The sequence below is a fragment of the Elephas maximus genome, chromosome 9 (assembly GCF_024166365.1).
Source record: "Elephas maximus indicus isolate mEleMax1 chromosome 9, mEleMax1 primary haplotype, whole genome shotgun sequence".
In the NCBI taxonomy this organism is placed as follows: Eukaryota; Metazoa; Chordata; class Mammalia; order Proboscidea; family Elephantidae; genus Elephas; species Elephas maximus.
This window is the reverse complement of record NC_064827.1, coordinates 94,052,132-94,077,880: the sequence shown is the minus strand read 5'-3', so window position 1 is coordinate 94,077,880 and position 25,749 is coordinate 94,052,132. Positions and strand designations below refer to the sequence as shown.

The following is a 25,749-nucleotide window of genomic DNA, read 5'->3' as shown; positions in this document are numbered from 1 at the left end:
TGGTATTTGGCTTGATTGATATAGAATTCTCAAATATATACTAATCTGAAAATATTATTCCATTGTGTTCTAATGTGCCCTTTTAAAAATCCATGTTCTTCTACTTCCTTATCCTCTGCACAGAAGCTGTTCTGTATGGGAGGCTTTAGGATTTTTTTTCTTTATCCTATGTATCCTGAAATTTAGAAATGTTTTTTGTTTTGTTTTGTTTTTTTTAATGTCTACTAATTTTTAAAAATATTTTATTGTGCTTAAAGTGAAAGTTTACACAGCCAATAGGTTCACATTTAACAACTTCTAAACAAATTATTCAGTGATATTGGTAGCATTTTTTCACAATGTGTCGTCATTCTCATTCATTCTATTCTGGTTGTACCATTTCCGGTACACTCTTTGCCGGCCACTTTACCTTCTCATCTTCACTCTAGGATAATTTTTGACCATTTGGCCTCCTACAAGTGATTTTTTGAAGAAGCTCAGTACTCATGGGTGATATTTATTTTATTAGCTAATCTGTTATTTAGCTAAAAGCTGACCTCAAGGGATAATTTTGGTTTAAGGTTTAAAGAGTACCTCAGGGTGATAGTCTTGGGGAGCCATCAAGTGAGCCAGTCCAGTAAGTCTGTTTTTTAAAAAAATTTGAGTTCTGTTCCACATTTTTATCCCATTCTATCAGGATCCATCTATTGTGGCCCTGATCAGAACAGTTGGTAGTGGTAGCAGGGCACCATCTAGTTCTTCTGGTCTCAGGGTAGATGAAGTTGTGGTTTGGGATAATACGTTTTGATGCAGTTGTTTTTGTTTTTTCCCTGACCCTTGGAAACTCTTAAACCTAGATATTTAAGTGTGAGAAATCTTAATTTTATATTCATTTGGAAATTTCCTTCTCTCCTTATTTTATTTTCTCTTCCTGTAACAACTTTTAGCTGGATAGAGCGCTGCCTTGATTGATGCTTTTATTTTATGAACTTTCTAATTTTTAATTTCTTTTTACTTGACAAATTTCTTAGGCTTTATCTTGCAAACCATCTTTTTTTTTTCTTTCATAGGTTTTTTTAAAAACTCTAAGGGCTCTTTTTTATTCTCCAAGGGTACCCTTTTTTAAGTCAGTATCCAGTTTTTGTTTTGAAAATGCAGTATCTCTTGTCTCTCTCAAGATATATGTCTGAGACATTCCTCAAAGGTTTGGTATTCCTTGGTATTTTACACTAGGGAGGCACTAAAAAGCTGATTGAAATCAGCTCACCATGAAGCATTAGGGCTCACAGTTTGGTGATTGTGTTTATTAATCTCCATTTGTTTCATGGTTACTGTTTTCTCTTTGGAGTTCCTGGATGATGCAAATAGTTAATGCAGTCACTGCTGACTGAAAGGTCGGAGGTTTGGTCCACCCGGAGGCACCTTGGAATAAAGGCCTGACGATTTACTTCCAAAAAATCAGCCATTAAAAACCTTATAGAGCACAGTTTACTCTGATACACATGAGGTCCCCTTGAGTCGAAATCAACTCAGTGGCAACTGGTTTAGTTTGGGGTTCTTTTCCCTTTTTTCTGCTTGCCTCTTCTCCAAGCTGTTCTTTGGATAAGGAGTCTAGATTTTGGAGAGTATAATGATGGCGTATCCTGGCTGTTCCTCTCATCAGTCCTACTTCCTGTACAGCTGTGAGTCATGGAACAAGGCTTTCACTGGGGTCTTCCCTTGCCTCTCTAAGGGCCAGTGTACACCTGCAAGCTTCTGTGATCTGAGTGGCAGGTTATCACATAACTGTCTCCACACCCTACCATCTACTCACATAAACCTCAGCCTTATTGAAATCTGGAGAGATGTTTAATAATTTTCAGCATCCATTCTGAGTTTAGTGCAGATATCACCATAACCCAGAAAAAACCCAGTTTGGCAGATATTCTTCCAAAACTGTGATTTGAATTGTTTCCCAGATTATTCTTTAGGTTTTGTTCTTGTTGTTATTTCACTTGGGGTAGGGGGTCTCAGCAAAATAAATGAAATAAATATGTCTTTTCCTGGATGCTTCTGAACATTTCCTTCAAAGCCAAGTTGCCCTTGGAATTTTTCATAAGTCTTGAGTCATTTTCAGTTTTTACCTTCATTTATTTAACATTTTTTTGAGTACCTACTAAGCATTGGGTTTTTGTACTAGGCATAGATTATGGCGCTAATTCTTACAAGTCTCTTATGTTTTGTAATTATCCTTGATTTTGTGATTTTTTTTTTTTGTCTTTTTAACATTTTAGATCATTGTAAAACTTCCTTTGCAGCCAAAATGATTTTGAAATTCCCTCCATTTTTACCTTCACCAGAATACATTGGATAGCCACCCAAATCATGTCTTTGAGACTGCCTAAATCTAGGGCCAGGGTCACTTTTAGAGACATAGGCTATGGGATTGCACAACAGAGTCAACATGAGAAGTGTGTATGAGAACATAGGCATAGGTGCTCAGCTAAATAAGGGAGAAAGGGAGAAGAGAAAGAAAATATAAGTCATACAAGAGGCTCTGGGCTGCCTTTCACCCAGTGAAAGGATGTGAGTTGGGAGAAATGGAATCACTTGTCCCCGCAGTTGGTCTCAGTGCCTTTGTGCCCCACAGTGTAAGCAGTTCGCAGTGCTGAGTGTGAGCCTCGTGTCAGTGATACTGACTCTTCTTTCAGCATGGCCCTAACTGCAAACACAAAAACAAGACCAAGCTTTATCTGATGCTTACTCAGGGAACCATGACCTCTCCTTCTGAACTGAGCTTACAGCATAACTGGGTAGTCTTGTGGTCACCAGCAAGGTGCCTTCCAAATAAATCTTTAAAGGTAATATACAATATGTGTGATTTTCGCCAGGCAATCTGATCCTAATTGTTATTAAATTATATTCCTAAAGTTAGCAGAAGTAGATATATGTGTAAGACCTGGGTTCCTTTTCTCTGATCACAAAAGTACACATAGTCACTGTCTCCCAAGATTCCTTTCACGTTCAGCCATTTAATCATTGGGTGGTTCAGAGTAAGCAAGGATTTCATTTTACTTGGATCCATGATCAACACCCATGGAAGCAGTAGTCAAGAAATCAAAGGATGCATTCCACTGGGAAAATCTGCTGCAAGAGACATCTTTAAAGACATCTTTAAAGTGTTAAAAAGCAAATACATCACCTTGAAGACTAAGGTGCGCCTGACCCAAGCCATGATGTTTTCAGTCACCTCATATGCAAGCAAAAGCTGGACAATGAATACGGAAGACCAAAGTAGAATCTATGCCTTTGAATTGTGGTGTTGGCAAAGAATACTGGATATACCATGGACTGCCAAAAGAACAAACAAATCTGTCTTGGAAGAAGTATAGCCAGAATGCTCCTTAGAAGCAAGGATGGGGAAACTACATCTCACATACTTTGGACATGCTATCAAAAGGGATTGGTCCCTGGAAAAGGCCATCATGCTTGGTAAAGTGGAGGGTCAGCAAAAAAAGAGAAAGACCCTCAAGATGGATTGACACAGTGGCTGCAACAATGGGCTTAAGCATAACAGTGACTGTGAGAATGGTGCAGGGCTGGGCAGTGTTTTGTTCTGTTGGACATAAGGTCGCTATGAGTCAGAACTGACTTGACAGCACCTAACAACAGAAGAACATGCTTAGTCATGCCTTACAGATTCTCTGTATTTACATTATAAATAAGTATACTCAATTCTTAACTGTATTAAAAAATCAGGAATATTGCTAATGATTCAAATAGGTGTGATAATTATTTAACCACCTCCTATATGTGTTTTTTTTTTTTATATGTGTTACTTAACTTTTTTTTTTTTTTATTACTCTCCTCCCCTAGGAAATAGAAGTCAAAGTAGTACCTACCACTTTCAATTAAATGCTGTTATAAACCAAGGGTCAGACCAGTGGTGAAACCCAGCCCACCGTCAGTTTTTGAACAGCTCATGAGCCAAGAAGAGTTGTTATATTTTAAAATGACTTTTAAAAAAGCCTTAAATATTTTACTTCAGGGATATAATTGTTAAGTTCACTATATAACTTTATGAAGCAATTCCAGTATTTATGAATTTAAAAGCACAGAAAAATGCTTTGGATAAAATACTGAGAGCAAAATACACGATATAATTTTTTTTATATATATACAGGACTGGTACGGTCATTTAAAACTATACCATCCAGTGCAGTAGCCGCAGGCCCCAAGGGACTATTAATTTTAATTAATTTAGTTTCTCGTTACATTAGCTACATTTCAGTTGCTCGTAACTACATATAAGCTAGTGGCTACTGTGTAGGTACAAAAGTGATTTTCATCATCTGAGAAAGTTCCTTTAGAAAGCACTGGTGGCGCGGTGGATAAAGCGATCAAGTGCTAACTGGAAGATTGGCGGATGGAAACCACCAGCAGCTCCCCGGGATAAAGATGTGGCAGTCTGCTTCCGTAAAGATTTATAGCCTTTGAAAGCATATCGGGTTACTATGAGTTGGAATCAACTCAGTGGCAGTGGTTTGGTTTTGTTTTGTTTTGCTTTTAATATAAAACAACCCCACAAACTGTGCATCATTCAAGGACTGGATGAAAATAAAGAAAACATTAACAAAAAACAATACTTTTATGTGAGCAGAGCAACCGTGGAAATTTTTTTCCTTCCTCCAACTTTTCTATTATGACCATATATTAATGTTATAATGGGAAGAATCATTGGACTTTATTTTAAAATAAAAAAGAAGTGTAGAAAATGAATACAAGTGTAGCTTGAGGAAAGCCAACTAAAATTTACTCTCTACAGTGGAGTTATTTTTGTTGCTGCTGGTAATACTCAGGTCAGATTGGAATTTCAAAAACTCAAGGCCTTATGGAATGGGCACCTTTGAGTTAGTATTCATTATGGAAGGAGTTTGCATGCAACCATGTATAGGTACAAATTTGTTCTAAATGTTTAAAATTGAATTAAAACCTACTACAGTACAGTATAGTGTGTGATACAAGCTGTTTGTGCTCAACTACTAACTTAAAGGTTGTTGATACAGACCCACTCAGTGGCACCACAGAAGAAAGGTGGGTGGTCTGATTCTGTAAATATTAAACTCATTGCTATCTCCGGGACAGAGTAGAACTGCCCCATAGAGTTTCCAAGGAACAGTTGGTGGATTTGAACTGTTGACCTTTTGGTTAGCAGCTGAGCTCTTACCCACTGTGCCACCAGGGCTCCAAGAAAACCCTATGGAGCAGTTCCTCTCTCTAACCTGTGGCGGCACTGAGAGTCAGAATCGACTCAGTGGCTATGGGTTTGGGTTGTTTCTTTCTTTCTTTTAATAGTGTATTTGCATTTAATCTAAAGCAACCATATCACCATTTCCTCAGTTGACTGCCCTTCACAATTCTAAACACATGAGTTACAGATGTGGTCTTTTGGCCCTAGTTTGTGCCATGGAGCCAACATTAAACTTTCACTGTTGTTACTGGTGGTGGTCAAGGAAAAGAAAAATCATCCCCATGTCTACAGAGAATAATCAGTATTTTCCTCTGTCTTGTCTATTTCTAACTAAATCTAACAAAGATATACTAAGTGAAACTCAGTGAATGAGCTATTCCTACAAGGAAATGGCCTAGGATATGATGGAAACATTCTTACTCAGCCAAGTTGTGCATTTGGACTCCTGACACAGTGCTTAAAGGTTCGCTTGAGGTCCAAAATGAGAGTTCACCCACTTAAGTATTAGCCATGTGAGGTCTGCTCTGTTGTTTCTTGGCTCTTTTGATGGCTGGTTCAGTACAACCCCCCATGACCATTTAATTGGGGCTGACATACTATTTTATGTGAATGGGGACATATCCTGAGGAGTCTGTAATAGGCTGGAGTGATGAAAAGTTATCATTCTATCTAAGCTTTAAAAGTAAATCTGTATCTTAGTTATGCAAAAATGTGTCTTTTCCACTTAGCTGAGTGGAAACAAAGGAATTACAGCCATCAGTGTAGAGAAGTTTGAAATATGGGAAGAACTAGTCATCACAGGATTCAGGCTGGAAGAACACCAACCGTACCAGTTAAGGGAAATTGCCTGGTTCCTAGATTCTTAGCAGAAAGAACAGTCAGAATGAAAAAGTAACCTGGATCAGCTGTTGATAGTACATAGGATTCGTGTTTGCAGTGTGACATAGCAATTTTTGAAAGTGTGGGAGAGGAAGGGAAAGAGGGTCCTTTTGCTTTGGTCTAAGACCATCATATCTGAGAGCAAGGAGGTGATGATCTCCTTTGAGCCGCTAAAGGACTGGATACAGAATTGTGGGTGTGGATGGAGTCCAGGAAAGTTGGGGAAATGTTTAGTGAATTGAAAAGTCAGCATAGTGAACTAGTTGAGGCCTTAAACATCTGCGTCCTGACTCAATAAGTGAAGAGCGTTCAGAGAGAAGAGAAGGAATGGAAGTCTATAAATGAAGAGGTCACTGATACGTAAGTATAAAATAAGTAGCCTATAGAGCCAGAGGGTAATCGCTAAAGAAAAAGATCCATCTGCCGTGAAGTAGTCTGAAGGGAGGCTGTTACTTGGTCAGTTGACTAAATTAAAACACCAGAGCATTATTGAAGAAGTAGTCCTATCTTCTCTGAGTTCAAAGGCTGTGGGCTTTCAAATCAGACTGCTACCCATTTGTGGTGCTTCTTTTCGCTCATGCTGTGGCTCTCTGCTCTCCTCTGTCTGAGGATGGGTGACAGTCTCTCCTTGCCCCTTCCCTCCAGTCTCTGTTTCTGCCTTCCTCTTTCCCTCCTCCCCCCTTCTCCTAGAGCACACTCACATTTGCATACGTTCACTTTACAAGGTCCTGATCTGTGATCTCATCTCATTGCCTGGAGGTAACAGGCAAATGTGTTCTATTGCTTTTCTTCTCTCAGCATCCTGTGTAAGTAGGTTACATGTATGCATATGCAGAAATTGTAATATTTAAATTTGGGGAGCTGTCTTCAAACCTAGAGAGTATGTCAAATTTGATCTCAAATAATCTCTTGTTCCCAGATTTGCCAAAGACTAAGAAAACTATGAAGGAAATAATATCTGTCTAGCAGAGTTCAGTCCCCTTGTCATTTCTCTTCCAGTTGTCTGATATGGAGAGCCGAAGTGGGGTGGTTAAGAAGCTGACTTTAATTCTTTCTCATTGCAACGGCTCCATTTATATATCATATCTTTTGTTTTTGTGATTTTCAGTGGGGTTGAGAGTGTTGATACTGAGCGATTTTAAAGATTTAGAGGATAAAACCAAACCATTTGCCATTGAGTCAGTTGTGATTCCTGGCGACCCCATGTGTGTCAAGAGTAGAACTGTGCTGCATAGGGTTTTTCATGGCTGATGTTTTAGAATAGGTCACCCAGCCTTTCTTCCGAGGTGCCTTTGGGTGAAGCCGGACTGCCAGCCCTTTGGTTAGCAGCCTAGCACATTAACCATTTGTACCATCCAGGAACTCTGATTTCAAGGACCCCAAAACCAAATTCACTGCTGTCAAGTCAATTCTGACTCATAAAAAAAAAAAAGATCCTATATAACTGCCCCATAGGGTTTCCAAGGCTGTAAATCTTTATGGAAGCAGACTGCCACATCTTTCTCCAGCAGAGTAGCTGACAGGTTTGAAGTGCTGAACTTTCAGTTAAAGCCGATACTTTAACCACTGTACCAGCAGGGTTCCTTTAAAACAGAGAATCTTAGGAATAAACATTCTCTGAGTGAGCAAAATTGGCAGAAACCTGGATTTCTTTCAGTTTCTTGTATATCAGATGGATTTGAAAGCATGGATAGATTATCTTTGGGCAGCTACAGGGAATGGAAAGATTTCACTGGATTTACTGTTTTGCCAAAGATTGAACGTAAGCAAGTTGCCTTACCAAGAAGTTCTTAGCAATTTTGATATCAGCGATAGTGGCTACCTTTGGCAGCGACTGTGTCCCCGGGTCATAGCTAAGTAAGTGCTTTGCATGAATCATCTCCTCACCAACCCAGTGAGGTGCGTGTTCTGTTGTCGCCCTGGAAGATAGGAGGAAACCAAGTCTCAGAGAAGTTCCTTCACTTGCCCATAGTCACAGAGTATTTGAGGCAGAGCCACACTTTGAATTGAGGTCTCTGGCTGAGCCCTGGCCCCTCACCACTAGCCACACTGCCCCATCAGCGTGCTCTCCTTGCCTCGCCAGTTGTCCTCAGTGTATTCTCAGACTGCAGATACGTGTCAATTCCTTGTCTTTTTTCTTCTCCCTGCCTCCACTCCCAACAACAGAAGTTTGCCACAGGATGTATTTTGAATTCTTGGAGTGTTGACATCAGACAGGACACATAACAATGTGATTCTGCTGCAGATACAAAGTCAAACCCACTGAGCTTTTACCTAAACAATCAAGGGAGGAAAGGAATATGCAGAACGCCAGGCTTGTAGTTTTGTTTTTTTTTTTCATAAGGCTTTGGGGTTATTTGTCTTTTGAGTTGTTGCATTTATTTACCCAGTAGATATGGAAATGGAATAAATACTTGAAAGAATGTATTCCTAAGTCCTTGTTTTTCAAATTATTCCATGTTTAATAAGCTGCAAATGATAATAATTTTGATAATAAGTTTTACCTCATTATGGGTCATTACATGAAAAGTAAGTCAACTAGTCTTACTATTAAAACAGTAATAATCTTATTTATAAGGAATTGGTAAGGTGGTCTTTAGCGAGCTGTGACTGAGAAGAAATAGTGAAGTTTGTCATAGCAATTGAAAGTGAAGAGTGGTATTTAAAATGTAGTCCTATATGGGTTCCTGAAGCATAAAATCCCTATACTTTGTCGACCTCCTTTCCTTATCAACTTTAGAAGTAGAAATACTGCCAGTGAAAATGGCGTCCATGTAGGCAGTTTCATCATGCATGGCATGTGGAAGGAAGCACTGCTAGCCTCTAGGCATTAAAATCAAGTGTGTGGGGGGGCAGCAGTTATTGTCTTAGCCTATAACTCTGAGGACCTGGGTTAAAATATATTTTAAGGAGTTGTAAAATGTGTGTATTTCCCTTCTGCTAAGCAATCTATTTATTACTTCACAGATTCTATGTCTCTGTACCTGGACCACGCTTATTACATAGAGTGTGTGGCTTTGCCCTTCTTTAGGGGAAAGCTCAGGGAACATTGAGTTTGTGTATCACTCAGATCCTTTGTGTCTCTTTCATGCTGAAGGGCATCTCAGTGCCTCGTCCCTCCAGGGTCCGCCCTGCCTCAGGTAGTAGCTAAGAACAACTCATCAATAGCTGTCAGGCACTCAGTGATGAGGCAGTTTGACAGTCCACATGCTTATTTCTTATGTGCCTGGTTTTGCATTTAAGAGCTACACCCTAGATCTTCTGGGAAATGTAAAAAAAAATGTGGTGTGAACAGGAGTAAAAGATATCAACAGGGAGAGGCAGGTAGGTGGGTAACTTTTATCATCTAATAGAATTAAAGGCCTTGATCTAAATTGTGTTTTTTGCTAAGAAAATAAGTGAATTTTGTGACAACACGTATTTATTGGCAAAACCATGAAGAGTTGTAAATGTGTTAAAATGAATGTTCAAATCTCTGGTTTAAAGCTGACTTTTGGTGGAGGGAAGTACCAACTTGGCAGAGAGGGCTAAGGAAAGAGGGCCTACTGAGGAAGCTCTATAGACTTGAAGCTTTGATAGGTCTTTGATAATTTTTTATGCAGAGATTTGTGCCAAATCGTAGCTGGCTTCCAGCTGGGGTCATGAGCCATGTCCATGGGATCTAACCTTCTTGATCAGAGAGATGTTTGCACAGGAGCCAAAAGAAAGACAAGGCCTTGTACCTCCAGGCACATAATTGAATCTCCCTGTTCCACACTTGAGTCGTTAGATGGGGCTTCCCCCTGGGCTTCTCTACATCTAGACCCTGGAAACCAGCAGGCACCACAAGACTGCATGTTTTAGGAGAACAGAGACTGGAGTGCATATGGTCTGCATCCAGCTTAGCATGTTTGTGCCATCCCCACCCCCCTTAGAAATGTAAATGAGGAAATGTTTCTCATTCCCAACACAGAGAATTTTCTTACACAGACATCAGAAGCTTGGTGAACCATTTCAATTACAGAATTTTCATGGATCTCTTCAAAGGGCCCTAGGCTTCGATTTTTCTGGGCTCTCCTTTGGCTTGCTTTGCTCTGCTCTGCCGTTTTTCTCCTTGCATCTCTAACTCATTTGTCAAGATTCAACACAAGACTACCTTTTCTTTTAAGCTTTCCCTGACCCACTCCCCAAGCAGACTGACCCTCCCTGTGTGATTCTGACCTCTGTTTCCCACTCTACACTGCCATCATATGGTGAGCTCCTCCCGCATAGGAGTTGTGTCTTCAACACGCTTTCATGCCCAGCATCCAGCAAACCTTCAGTGTGTGTCTGTTGAATGATGGGCAAACCAGGAATAGGGCGATGTGTACCCTGGGGGTGAAGGAAGGAATGAGCCCAGGGGGCTCAGGGAAGAATTGCTTGGTAAAGTTGCATTGATCGGGTCCTAGAAGGATAGGAAGTGAGGACAGCATTGCAGGCCATGGGTCTGCAGGGCAATGGTGACATTGTTTTTCTGGAGAGGAGAACATTTGTGTAGGGGCTCAGATTCAAAATGTGTGCTGGGATCAGGCCATGCCAGGCTATGAATGCAGACTGAGGAACTTGGGACTTTTCCCTCTAGGCAGCACTAGTCAGTCATGTTTAGCAGAGTGTTCCACTAGAAAAGCCATAATTTCTGGAGATTAGCTAGAGATCTTGAAATGTCACAGTGGCTTGAACAGAGCTACCAGGGAGGATACTCAACAAGCACACCATTCCAATTGCCTGAAAGGGCAGGCTGCCTGCTAGAGCATGTGAGTAGGTAGCCTGCCCTTTCCCAGGGCCAGGGATGAGGTAAATGCTTCCCAGTTTTGCTCTCTACCCTTTCCACCCCATGGAAGGAAGGACCTACCTGATTGGTGAGGTCTGGTGAGTCTGATGTTTTCGTGGCCACATTTGCAAGAGGCAAAGTGGCTGCAAAGAAGCTGCCAGGCACCATGCTCCATGCATTTAACAGCTGTCCTCAGACACAGTGGCCTCTAGGTCTCCCTGTCTTTGTGTGCGACAGAGACTAGGCAGGACCTACCCTGGCTGGCCCATCCTATCTTTGCTCTCTATTCCAGCTTTCTCAGCTGCATTACAGGGTACATTTTCTTCATTAGGAGAGACAGTTACTTTCAGTTCAGGGGAAGTAGTGGGGTGATGAGGAGTTGGAAGCTTCTTTGGCCTCAGATGTAGGCCAGGCCCATCCACACAGTTAACAAGAAGCCCTTTGTTAGGAATAGTAAAACCTTTACTAGCGTCCTCTTTGGGGAGTCCTTGGGTGATACAAATGCTCAAGCGGTCACTGTTCACCAAAAGGTCGCAGGCTCAAGGCATCTTGGAAGAAAGACCTAATGATCTGCTTCCAGAAAATCGGCCATTAAAAACCTGTGGAGCACAGTTCTATCTACTCTGACACACTTGGGGTCACCATGAGTCAGAATTGACTTGAAGGCAACTGGTAATAAGTATCCTCTTTGATTCCTCTTGTACATTTCCCGTCTGGCTAAAACCCCCAAGTGATGGAGGGGTGAGTGTTAGCACCTCCCCAGTATCCTTTAAATTTTTCTTCAGTGGTGAACAAAGCCTCATTGCTGTTCTGTCATTGGTCACATACGTGTCTCTCACTTTACTATTTTGTTTTCTTCCTTGAAGCCTCATACCCTGGTAGATTGGAGCATAGAGTTAAGAATCCAAAGGCCATGAAGTCTCCTGAGACACGCTGCTCCCTCAAAGATTTCCGTTTTACTGAGTGGAGTCCATTATGCTTTACGTTCTGCCCGTTCCATTACCCTGTGAGGTATCATAAAAACCTCTCTTTCTCTTTTTTTTCTTTTTTTTGCCCTAGGAGGATATAGTCCTGGTGCTTTGCTATAGGGCATATCTGGTTGTAAATATTCTCCATGGGAAGGAGAAAAGGCATAATGGGTTTCCACTGTAGAGTGAAAAACAAATCATATAACAAAGAATCTTCATTTGTCTTAATTGAGAAGAACAAAAAGAATGAAGATTTTTGTCGCAGGGCTCAGATACTCAGCTGTAGGTGTTTGCGCGTATTTCTTAGCACATAAATGGCACAGAGCCTCACCTCCAGCTCTTTGTTGTTCCTGGCTCATCTGCAAGCTTTCTGTACCTTCCAACTCAAAGTGTGGTCTGTGAGTCGCAGCATCAGCCCTACCTGGGAGCTTATTACAAATGCAAAACCTTAGGCCCTGCCCCATGCTGAATCAGAATCCCCATTCTAACAAGATCCACAGGTAATTCAAAAGCATGTTAAAGTTTGAGAAGCCCAGTGCCAGCAACATGCTTCTCATTTTAGTGTGCACCAGAATCACCTAGAAGGCTTGTTAAAACACCGATTCCTGCTTCCCCCCCCCTCCAACCCACCATAGCAATTAAATTTGGTGGGTCTAGTCAAGGGCCTGGAGATTCTGATACTGGGACAACTGTCCACTTTGAGAAGCTTGGCTTTCTAATTTTCCTCTGAATTAGAAGCCCAAGCCCCAGGCTGCTCAAGCCTCAGTCCACAGGCATGTAGTAAACGGTAAACTAGCTGAGAGCAGCCCAAATTGCATACAGGGCAAAGCTTCAGTGGAACCAGGTCAGTCTGGGGGATATGCCTCCAGTGTCCTTACGCAGCAGGACTGCACACTGAGGGATGACCACCTAGACAAAGTCATTCCTGGGACACAGTGCAGGGTTCGGTCTGCTCTCCTGGCCACTGTCCTGGAGGCTGGTAAGAGGACTCAGACTAGTCTTGATACTTTTCTTCAAAGAGACCTGAGACACCTCCTTCTGTATTAACCCCAAGGCTTATCCTTTAAGGATTTCAACCACAAAGGGCCAAATAGGACACCTACTCTTGGGAGTCCATCGTGCCCCTTCTGGAAAATGCTAAATATAATGATAAATCGTTCTAATGCAGACCCACCGGTTGATGCCAAGGCATGCCCACCATGGCGTATCGAGGGTATTGCATTGGCCCTGGAAGTGTGGCGCCTCTGAGCAGTTTCTGTTAATCTGGTACAACCCAACATCTTTCCTCAAGCACAGTAATGTGTTAATTAAAAGATTAATGAGCTTCAGTTGTATTTTTTAGCTGATATTATAGAAAAGTTACCAAAAGAGGGGTGTCAGATTTTGGACCAGGGCACAATTTCAGTGCTTGCCATAGGCGCCATTTTCCGTAGATACACCACTGGCCTTACCGAGGTAGTAGAAATTGTTAAGTGGCACCACGCACCCAGGGCTGGTGCAATACCTGCCACACCCTAGTTACGCCTCTGGTGCATACCTACCCTTTGGGCAGGTCTTCTGTAGAGACCACAGTGCAACTTTCTTGCATTTCTGTAGCTATAAAAAAACAAACCCCTTGCGGTCAAGTCGATTCCAACTCATAGCGACCCTCTAGGACAGAGCAGAACAGCCTCATAGGGTTTCCAAGGAGCACCTGGTGGATTCAGATTGCTGACCTTTTGGTTAGCAGCTGAGCGCTTTAACCACTGGACCTATAGGTAAGGAAAAAAAAGTACACTCCCACCAGGGATGCCATTGTCTAACTTTCTTTAAACCCAAACCCACTGCTGTGGAGTCATTTCCAACTCAGTGACCCTATAGGACAGAGTAGAACTGCCCCATAGAGTTGCCAAGGAGCACCTGGTGGATTCGAACTGCTGACCTCTTGGTTAGCAGCCATAGCATTTAACCACTGCACCATCAGGGTTTTCTAACTTTCTTTAGATCCTTTTTTAATTCTTTCAATTCTTATTAGGACCTTTGCTTCCCCTCAGTCCTAAAATTTTAAACCTATAAAATCTCAGGCTACTAGGCATTGTTCCTCAGGGAATGTTGTTTCCAGAACTGAAAATATTACCACTTTATAGCTATGATAATCAGGTAAATGGCTATAGGTGTGTAGATAGAAAAGATGTTACTTTTACAGCTGTACATGTTATTTATATAAAAGAGAAATGAGTGCCGTGAAATAAATATGCTGTCAGCTATGAAGCAATCTTTCAATCGATCAGTCTCACATGTATCATCAGTGTTTAATTATGTAAGCAATTGTAGGCACAAAACTAAAAGGTTGAAGAGATCAGTAACTGTCAGCTTTACCAGGTTTGGTAGAGATGTGCTTTTTGGAAACTATGCCCTGTCAAGTGGATTTGGCTTGGCATACTTTACAGAAGTACAAAGTTAAGGTATAGGCAGGACCTAAAAGATTTTCCTTGCTCAGCTGAGTGTCCTGGAGGTGACTTGGAACAGAGCTTTATGCAGAGGAGTGTGTTTGGCCATCGTTAACCCTGCACCTTGAAACATAGGGAACACTGTATGTCAGGAAGGCAAAATCTGAGCAGAAGATATTACAGCTTGACCCCAGAGTCGTAATGGTCATCTCTCAAGCATCATTCATTCATTCTCTTTTATAAGTTTGGAGGGAAATGTATCCAGATCTCTCAGCTGGATGTATTTTATAGAATAAGAAACAGAAAAATGCAGCCCAAACTAACTTCAAAAAAATAAAGGGCACTAGTTAGTGCTGAAGCGGTACCGAGTTCCTGTTTGGGGTGATGAAAAACTTCTGGAAATAGATAGTGGCGATGGTCGCACAACACAGTAAATGTAATCATACACTTAGAAATGGTCAAAATGGCAAACTTTTTGTTATACATAATTTACCACAAAGAATTTTTAAAAAAAAATAAAATAACAACAAAAAAAAGTGGCATCTGGGGTCTTAAACGCTAGCAGGCGGCCATCTAAGATGCGTCAATTGGTCTCAACCCACCTGGAGCAAAGGAGAATGAAGAACACAAAAGACTAAAGGTAATTATGAACCCAAGAGAGAAAGGGCCACATAAACCAGAGACTACATCAGCCTGAGACCAGAACAACTAGATGGTGCCTGGCTAAAACCAATGACTGCCCTGACAGTGAACACCACAGAGAACCCCTGAGGGAGCAGGAGAGCAGTGAGATGCAGACCCCAAGTTCTCATGAAAAGACCAGACTTAATGGTCTGACTGAGACTAGAAGGACCCCAGTGGTCATGGCCCCCAGACCTTCTTTTTGCCCAAGACAGGAACCATTCCCAAAGCCAACTCTTCAGAGAGGGATTGGACTGGACAATGGGATAGAAAAAGATGCTGGTGAAGGATGAGCTTCTTGGATCAAGTAGACACTTGAGACTATGTTGGCATCTCCTATCTGGAGGGGAGATGAGAGGGCAGAAGAGCTCAGAAGCTGGCGGAATAGACATGAAAATAGAGACTAGAGGGAAGGAGCAGGCTGTCTCATGAGGGGAAGAACAGTTAGGAATATATAGCAAGGTGTATATAAATTTTTGTATGAGAGGGAAAAAAAAAATCCAGAGGCATGGCCAGGTTCAGACATGGTTTGACTAAGCAGCTCAAGTGATATGGGCAGGACCTGGTTTCTTCTTTCATTTTCTCAGCTCAGACTCATCAGTGTTGGCTGCTTGGCCTTCAGGTATCTATGTTGTGGTTTCAAAGTGGTTTCTAGAAGCTCCTGGGACTACTGAACATGATTCCTTTTTCACATTCTTCATGAAAGCAAGGTTCTCTGTCCCAGAGTTCCCAGTATAAGTCCCTGGGTTAATTGCTTAGCTGACCTAATTACTGTAAAACCAGACAATGGCCTGCCCTGATTGGCTTGGGCCTGGATGCAGAGCCCAGCCCTGAACCAGTCCCTGTGCCAGGGGATGGGGGTAGTTGGTTTAAACCAGTGAGCTGCACACTAGCAATGAAGGTACGGACATCAGTCCCATGCAGACGTTTCCATTGCAGAGCTCAGTCATAACATGTAGAACTAGGCAAAGGGGCGAAAATGTGTGGTCTTGCTGTGTGTCCAGGAAGAAGTGTATCCATGCACCATGCCTTTTATATCCTTGGGGAAAGAAGAACCCCCAAAATATGCTGCCTTCATCTGTAACCCAAGGGCGGTAATGATTTAGAGAGGAGGAGGGGGGAGCCAGGGGCGAATTAACCAGTAAGCACGGTATGCATCAGTTTGCATTGAGCAAGGTACACACAGGCTTAGTTGTATTTACTTGCTGATCTGTGGGGAGCAATTTCACATGGGTTTCACCGCACCTTTGATGTGGTGGGGTACAGGTGAAATTGTGCACTGCAGATTGGTGCAAAGGCATAGTTGGGCCCCTGCATATCTTGCGTATTGGATAGTCCGGCCCTGGGGGAGAACTGATAAGCAGATATAAAAGAGGCTGTGAGACTCTTGAGCTTCTGGCTGATGAATACTGTTTTTTTGAGAGGAGTGCTCTGACTCATTAGCATCTTCATTTATAAGAGCAAGCTGGTGAATTTCCTTGAGAACCCATTTAGGTTTTCTGTAACCAAGGTAGCCTCTAAAGTGTGGCTTCAGGTAAAAACGCTCACAAATGCTGAAGATGTGTAACCTTTATATCTCCAGGTAATTAATATACATGGCGCCACAATTCTATATGAAAGCCAGAGTGAGACATAAACTATGCCCTGGTGAACAGGAAGTGTATGATGTAAATCTATTTTTCCATCCTTTTGCTTATCAGAGGATTGATTGGCTGAGTGATTGATTTATATTTATATAGTAAGTGGTAATGATTATAGAAATATAAATGTGCTTTGGGCAAAGAATTAAGTAACTTTGTCAGGATTGTTTAACATAGAGTTAATTGTGTAGGTCCAAATAAACATAGTTTAGGACACAAAATGAAGCCTGGTGTCAAGTCCTTAATTCAGATCTTAAGTATTTAATCTTGAATGAAAAATTTCTGGTGGAAATTTGTGACAGTGTGCCAGATACAAGATGATTTTCTTGGCTTCGGTTATTTTTTCTTTCAGGCTTGAGAGTTATTTCAGCAGATTGTGGTTATTATTATTTTTCCCTTGTGCATGTCAACCTGAGAGTTTGTATATTGGAAACAGCCCATATGTGTCATGAATCACTTGCGTGTAATTCATGATAAAACCTACTGAAGCCCAGCCCCAGGCTGCAAAAATTGAATGCATACAGAAGATGTGTTGGACTTACGAAATAAACACAATTCACAGACTAAGTAATCTCATCATTCACTCCTTGTTTGTTCTTTTTTTCTCCAGAACCGAATGGAGGAAAGCAAAGCACTCTTTAGGACAATTATCACATACCCCTGGTTCCAGAACTCCTCGGTTATTCTGTTCTTAAACAAGAAAGATCTTCTAGAGGAGAAAATTATGTATTCCCACCTAGTTGACTACTTCCCAGAATATGATGGTAAGTCAGCACTCTTCAGAGCAGCCCAGTGGGTGGGGACACTTTTTGCCTCTCAACACAGATGAAAAAACTAACACATTACAGAAAACTAGAGTCTCTAGGAGTTGGAATCAACTGACAGCACACAACAACAGCATCAGGGCTGCCTTTGCTCTCAGAATCCTGCATGTTGTGACTGATGGATTACCAACTGCTGTTTGCTCTGTCCTTTAATGACATGAAGCATTTCATTCCCTGATGAAGCTGAAAGTTACAGGAAAAACAACTTGTAATATGTTTTGAAATAGCTGTATCAGAGGAAGGAACAACCCATTAGTTTTGACCAATTAAACATCAATCATAATGTTTTCCTCTTAGCTCCCTTTTATTTGGTTACAGTCTGGCTCTGTGTTGGGGAGAAAACACAGTTTTGTGGTCAAGAGCCCATACTCAGAAATCCATCTACCCAGGTTCAAATCCCAGTTCTGACACGTCCTATCTGTAGGACTGTGATCAAGTCACATAACTTCTCCGGGTCTTAGGACCAAATTCACAGGATTGTTTTGTAGACTATAATGGATAACATACGTGTGACGTTTAGCATGATGCCTGACACATAGTGAATACTTAGGAAATATTTACTTTTTGGGTGCTTCATGGCCTGATGAACTTCCATCACCCTTTTGAGGAGTACCCATCCTTTAAGTTCTTCCTAAAGCACTTAGAATCTGTAGCGCCCACTTCAGTACCCATAGGGCTTTCCATGTTTACTGGGTTCTTATAAACAAATCTTGTTTCCCCAGCTAGACTCTGAAATCCTGAAGAACTGGACACACAAGCCATTCTGAGTACTACTTGTTGTTTGATTGGTAACAAAATGTATCCACATTCCGCTAACCTAAAACAAGTGAAAAAGCCATAGCCACTGCCCTGTAAGAGCTTATGTTGCAGGATAAACACATATCTTACATCCTCTCCCCCATACTTGTATCAAGATTATTGTTGTTGTCATTGTGTGTCATCAAGTAGATTTTGACTCATAGCAACCCTATATGACAGAGTAGAACTGCCCCATAGGGTTTCCAAGGCAGTAAATCTTCGCAGAAGCAGACTGCCACATCTTTCTCCCACAGAGCAGCTGGTGGATTCAAACTGTCAACCTTTCAGTTAGCTGCTGAGCACTTAAACACTGTGCCACCAGGGCTCCTTATTGGAACATAGCCATACCCATTCTGTCATACACTGTGGCTCTCTGGCTGCTTTCAAGCTACAACAGCAGAGTTGAGTAATTGTGACAGAGGCCATATGGCTTGTAAAGCCTAAAATAATTTACTCTTTGGCCCTTTATAAAGGAAGTTTGCTGGACCCTGACATAAAGAGTATAGTGACTAAGATCACAAGTTTTGAATGTATCAGAGTTCCAGCTCTGCCACTTACTGCCTGTTCGACCTTGGACAAGTTGACTTAACTACTCGGTTTCTTCTGAGTAACAAAAAATTAGGAGCCTGCGTGGCACAAGCAGCTCGCGGTCGGCTGCTAACCCACCCAATGGCTCCACAGAAGACAAGTCTGGTGAGCTGCTTTCGTAAAGATTGTTGTTGCTGTTGTTAGTTGCCGCTGAGTAGATTCCAACTCATAGCAATCCCAGGCTGGCAAAGTAGAACTGTGCTCTGTAGGGTTTTCGAGGATGTGAGCTTTTGGAAGATTACAGCCAAGAAAACCCTATGGAGCAGTTCTCCTGTGTAAAACATGGGGATGCCATGAGTTGGGGGCCAACTCAACAGCAGCTAACAATAACAAGAATTAAATGGCATCAGATCTATGAAGCCCTTAGCACTGTTACTTGGCACATAAAAGAGCACCAACCCAAAAGTACCTACTGTAGAAGTGTGTTTAACAACAGACTATTTTTTTTAATTACATTATCAACATATGGTATCCAGGACGGTTATCAATTCAGTAATGATTTTGTATTGCTAAAAACTCCCTAAAAAAAGGTATTTACTTTTTAAACCTAAGATTTAATTTGGCTTCGAAGCTTTCTAAGATGCAAGCACATCAAGGACTGAGGTTTACTCATCTTTTCATCTCACCATACCCTTGGCATGGTGCTGGCATGTGGTCGGGGACCCTTACATGTTTAAGAATTGAAGTTCCCTTCTCACTTACACATAAGACTCTGAAGGTTGGTCAGTTGGAAATACAGACGTTGGAGGATGGTCAGGGATTAGAGATAATATGCTTTTTCTGTTGCAGCGTGTTCGTAATCCTCTCTGCAAGTACATTTTCCTTTGTGCTTTGCTGGTCTTTTAAAAGCAAATACTTTGCTAGTCTAAACAGTGTTTTCTCTTTTCCTCTTTTTAATTTGCCGCTAGTCTGGAGCCAAGTCACAAATGCCTGGGACTGTATTCCTCAGTATTCCTGAGGAAACTATGGAAGAAAGTAATTTTGGGCGTAGTTAACTTGCTTTTTTCACAACAAAAGGTCCTGTGTTCTTTAAACTTGATGGAAACAGATCTGGTTTAGACCTAAACACACTTACTTGCCTCATATACCTCTAGGAAGAGACTATTTTTAATTTTTCTCAGAATTCCGTAAGAATCAGAGGACGTGAAATAACCACACTATACGTAACGTCCACCTTGTACACCAGTGAACTTTCGTAACTTGGTTGGATAAGAGAGGGCAGAGGGCAGATACCGCATTGTCTACCCCACAGTGCTTAAACCCACTGAGACCCAAGCTACTCGGCAGCACCAAATATACCCACACCACGTGATGGTTGATTTTTCTGCAATAAAAGATTTTTTTCTGTGGTGGGTATTTGGGGTACTGGTTTTTTGTTTTTTTTTTTTTAATCTCTGCAACATCTTCCTAATCCCTTCATGCTACCTCCTTTGTCCAAAAAGATTCCTCATCACTACAGGCACTTTCCTTCCATCATGCCCCCACTGTGAAGGTCTTGAAATTTGAACATGTTTTTTATTTACTGTTAATCTCCCCCAATAGACACATAATGCACATAGGAAACTTGGCTGCTAAAAAAGACACTGATTTCGTTATTCACGAAGCAAACCCAGCTGTCATTTCAAGAGACTCAAATCCCTTGTGAGATGAGCTAAGACTGAAAAAAAACCTAGGCCCACTCTGCAGTGACGTTGTTATAATAAACATGTTTAAAGGGTTATAAATTTCATACTTCCCGATTTCTGCATTTACAGGGTCTTCATCATAATGAATGCCATTTCTGTGTTTCTCTTCTGGAAGGGAAATTGCCATTTCCACATGGACTTAAATTGCAAAATTGTTCGTAGAGGCTGTGGAATTTTGTTCCTGCTTCGATGGCTATAATGATTTCTTTGTAGTTCATGTTTATTCAGATAACATAATTTACCCCTAAAAGTATAACATATTCCGAGTGCTCTTCAATCAACTCGATTCTAGTTCTGATATTCTATAGGGTTTAAAAAAAAAAACCGGAAACCCTTCTTTCCCAAATAGGTTAAGTACAAAATCACATAGAAGTACATTCACCAACCAGAAATAGAATGTTCTTTTACAAAAATGAGAGACTTCTGTAGCTCTAACAAGCTTTCTGGTTTTAAATATTTTTTATTACTGCGGTAGAATTAGTCAACAGTATACTTTTTTTTTTTATACATTGACAAAGACATCGGATAATTACAGGTGGTACCATATTTTTACACAACTATCACGTGCCTTCTACATTTGTTTTCCAACCTTGCCCCCCTGCTCCCCACAAAGTATTTTCATAAGCACCACTATGTCAGTTTTTTTTATGTTGCTGTAAAAAAAAATAAATAGTGACAAAATATAGCTGAAACCAGTACAATTAACTCAATCCAACAGAAGTAAAATACCACTGCCCGGCTAAAGAGCCAGCAGTGATTCCCTGTCATCCAAAGAATTAGAGCTAAACTTAGCCTGGCCTTCAAGCCATCTGTTTTCACCTTCCCATATTTTGTGGATGGATGGATGGATGGGTTGGTGGATGAGTGGGTGGGTGGGTGGTAGATGGACGGATGGACAGACGGATAGATAGGCAGATAAAGCGACAAAGAGGAGAGATTGCACATAGTAGTGTTGGGGATAATGATTATAGCAGATCATTGCACATGAAGATGGAATTACATCGTCATGTACAATGACACAGTCAGTATTTTTTTGAGGGAACGATGAAGGAATGAAATAGCAGATCAGCTAACAAGCTGTCCTTCTCCTTCCTTGGCCAACAGGACCCCAGAGAGATGCCCAGGCAGCTCGAGAATTCATCCTGAAGATGTTCGTGGACCTGAACCCAGACAGTGACAAAATAATCTACTCCCACTTCACATGCGCCACAGACACCGAGAATATCCGCTTTGTCTTTGCTGCCGTCAAGGACACCATCCTCCAGCTGAATCTGAAGGAGTACAATCTGGTCTAACCGTGCCTCCTAGACACCCACCCTTCCCTTCCCCGGTGGGCTATTGAAGAGATACAAGAGGGACTGTATTTCTGTGGAAAACAATTTGCATAATACTAATTTATTGCTGCCTGGTCTCTGTGTGAGCGTGTCCACAGAGTTTGTAGTAAATATTATGATTTTATTTAAACTATTCCGAGGAAAAACCGAGGATGCTGAGGTACAGTCCCAGCACATTTCCTCTCTTTTTTTTTTTTTAGGCAAAACCTTGTGACTCAATGTATTTTAAATTCTCAGTCATGCACTCACAAAGAGTTGTTTCTTTCTCTTTCTCTCTCCTTCTTTTTTTCTATTGAGCAAAATGAAGCTGATTTCCCTATTTCCTAACACATCCCTCCCTCCTGATTTTTCCCAGGTTACAATGGCCTTATCCTAGTTCCATTCTTGGTCAAGTTTTTCTCTTGAATGATATAGTCAGGACAATGTCATTCAATGTAAGCCATCATACATCAGCTTAATTTAACAGTTGGCAGTTTTTGCTGAAGGATTATAAGTATTAATGCTATGGTTTTAAATGTATTGCTCTGAATACAGACATAGAGGTTTTTTAAATATTGTCTTGCCTCACTGTGGAATAGGGCAGTGAGTGCCCATCTTAATGGTTAACTATCATTTCTTTGGAATCTTTACCTTCAGCCATAACTTGGTTACTCAGAGAATTACACAGAAGTCAGCAAGGCAAGGGCAAAGACACACCGAAAGAGTCCCCTCTTTTAAAATGCCATCTGCCATTGTCCTTCCTCCCTTCCCTGCTTCTTTTTCTTTTTTCCCCCTCTCCTTTAAATCACAGATGCCAAAAAATAAGCCAACAGACACTACATTATCCCCAATGGCTGCTGGTCAGAATCTTTTAGCAGTTTGCTGTTATTTTTTTGTTTTTTACTTTTTTTCGGTTCGAACTTTTCCTTCCTTTTTTTTTTCCGCCTTAGTGTTTGGGCCACAATTTTAAATTAAATTTTATTATGGATATGTGTTGCCAAAGCTGGCTTTTTGTAAAAAAAAATAAAATAAATAAGAAGAAGCTTAAAAAGCCAGTATCTTAAAATCTGAGAGAGAAAGAGTGTGAAGCCAAAAATGACTGGCTGAGAATGAACCCGAAATGCCAATTGCCAAACAATTGGCAACTGTAAATTTGATTCTCGTGGTCCATTCTTTTCTTTGCCCTTAAGGTCACATTGCTTAGTGTCCACGTTCCATGTTCAGTGTCCAAATTGGCATTGTGGAAAAGTGTGCTATGTGGAGCCACGTGAAATCTGCTCACGTCTCTATTTGAAGCCAGTTTTTCTCTCTACGTTACATACGGGGGAGCAAGTTTGCCAAGAACATTGGTTTATAGTATTATTCTGACACCTATGGTTTGCAGACTCTGAAGTTACTGATGATAGTTTACCACCTTTGGGATCTTCTTGAAATGGTGACTGGTTAAAGTGGACTTGAAGATGCATGGACTTAAAAGGAACCTCTTAATGTTCTAGAGAACATATATTGATGTAACTGAACCTTCTAGGAGAGATTTTGGGACCTCTATTTGTGCAATTTTTCAACAAATGCAAAAAAAAAAAAAGCACATGTATTGATGAGCTTCTCTCCAGCAGCTTGAGTCGAAATATGATTTAAGAAAATAAATCATGATTGTTTTAAAGCTGCTGGAAAGTTAGAATTAGACCATGCTGCTGGTCTCATTTTAACTACAATACTATTTGGCACTAGTGTGAACTTCTATATAATTCACTCTTTTGAAACAGCAAAGGGGAGGGAGAATTTCATGGCTCACTAGATGAGTACCAAAGTTACTGAATGGTAATGGCATGTTCTCATTCTTCAGTCTCCCAACCTCAAACAACACAGGCTACTTTTCTTTGCCTTCCTCCGAAAGCACCTGTAATTTAATTAGCAAAGAGACTGGCTGTAGGTATAGTGCAATTCTGAATGCCCTAATCATTGTACATACATCTCTCTCTGGGTATTGCATCATCCATACTGGCTTTGTAATCATTAATTTTTTTTTTTTTGGCAGATTGAATGTGCTGTATTGATATGTATCTATGTAATTGTATTGTATGTCTTATAGCTAATTCACATTTTGAATAATGTTATTTTATTTACTTTTTTAAGAGAGGAGAATGTAAATTTGTCAGTTTATTTCTGACTAGGGATTTTTTTTCCATTTAGAAAAGAAGAAAAAAACAAACAAAAAAAAAACCTTACTATCGTACAGAGCGGTACTAGCATCGTGCTGTGTAAAATCATTTGCACATTCCTGAGCAGAGGTATACTGATAATAAGACCCAAAGGTCATTTCATAGCAGAATACGTAAAAATCAGTCAGAGCTTTTATACAAACGTGGAAACCAACTTTGTAGAACTTTTGCCATTTGACCTAGGATTGGAATATGAGCTTTTATACAATTCATATTCTTATTTGGCAAATGCACAGTTTAGAATTACCTCTCTGATGGTCTTTATTAGCAAGGCAGTTTTAGAAGCTATTGTGATCCACTAAGGAGATGTTTTAACGGCTAGAGACCACTGCTTTGCCTGAAAGGGCGATCTTAAATTTGGTGCAGCAAAAAAATAAAAAGTAAACAGCAACATTTGAAGGCTTACAGTGTGTGTAGAGAAAACCTCATCACAAGATCCTAAGTGTTACAATTTTAGGGAATCAAGATATTCTATTTAATAGAGCTATAGTAGATATAGTCGATTAAGCCTGATTTCAGAGCTCAAAGAAGCTGAGCAAAACAGAGAAAGATGATTATATTTGTCTTTAAGAAATTGGGATGGAATTTGCTATGCAGAATCGAGGTTTGTGGCTTCACTGTTCACCTTAGGGTGCATGACAAGATCCTTTCTCTTGAGAAAGGAAACAATTGATCACCCTAGCCACAGTGATGCATAGAAACCTAATTGTATCCACACTAGTCAATCAAAGCTAAAGGGTTTTCTTTTTTGTTCCTTTGGGGTTTTATTGAAGGGGCTGGGGGTGGGAAGGGATTCTTTTCAGTTTTGTATAAAAACAAAGTTTACTCATGCTTTATATTATATTGTGATTGCAAGCATTATAAGCGTGTGCCACTGGTCTCCTGTTGTCCATGCCCTAGGTAACCGAGGCCTGTGGCAAGTTTTAGGGTGACGTGGCATGTCTTATTCAGAAACAGCAACAAAAAAAACAGAAAAGCCGTTCTTCAGCATACCAAGGCAAGCCTCCACTTCATGACTCAGTTAACTCATTGCAGTGTACCAGTTTACAGATGATTTTTCCCATTTTGCGCGACACAGCAGTTCCAATCCTCAGAGACATCCTTATTTGTAAATTGGAGGTTCCTACTATGCCTTACAGAGCTTAAATTCAGAAGTTTTGTGCCTCATGTCTGAAACAAAGGGAAAGAGCACACCTATTCATATACGAGCAAATCCCCTCCAAACGTCTTCTTTTTGTAACAGATCCACATAAAGAGCTCTGTTGAATATCACGAACAGACTAGGGGAAAACGATCTTCTTAGGGACCTGCATATGTTGTTTACTAGCAGATGATGTCTACAAAAGGTATTTGAAGAACGCCTTAAGCTTGTGGGTTTTTTTTTTTTTTTTGTAGATTAACTAGCAGGTCTAATATTTAAAAAAAAAGGTAATTCAGCTAAAGGGCAATTTACTTTTTGTACTTCACACTGTCTTGATTGTCAAGGTGTATGAACTGTAATTTTAAAATTTATACTGCCATATGATTATCAATTTTAGTTGTAAGTTAGGAGTTGGTGAAAAGCTATTTATGCTGGATCTTGGTCAAACTGATTTTATTATTTGCAAAAAATAAAAAAAAATTAATGGGAAGAAAGGGCTGCATAATGAGATACTGCAAGATTTAGATATTGGTTGGAAATAACCTTCAAATTACCCTCAATTTCCCTTTGTTTTCAGTTTCGC

The 25,749-nt window shown here is 40.7% G+C and overlaps 1 protein-coding gene across 1 annotated transcript in view; it reads left to right on the top strand.

Moving 5' to 3' along the window:
* The window catches only part of LOC126083358 (guanine nucleotide-binding protein G(q) subunit alpha), a 325,195-nt gene extending 299,779 nt beyond the window's left edge, over window positions 1–25,416 (top strand). The window contains exons 6-7 of the mRNA XM_049897022.1: window positions 17,206–17,359; window positions 21,595–25,416. Of these exons, the coding sequence (XP_049752979.1) occupies window positions 17,206–17,359; window positions 21,595–21,785 (345 nt within the window). The 3' untranslated portion in view covers window positions 21,786–25,416. The remainder of the gene's footprint in view (window positions 1–17,205; window positions 17,360–21,594) is intronic.
* The last annotated feature ends 333 nt before the right edge of the window (window positions 25,417–25,749 follow it).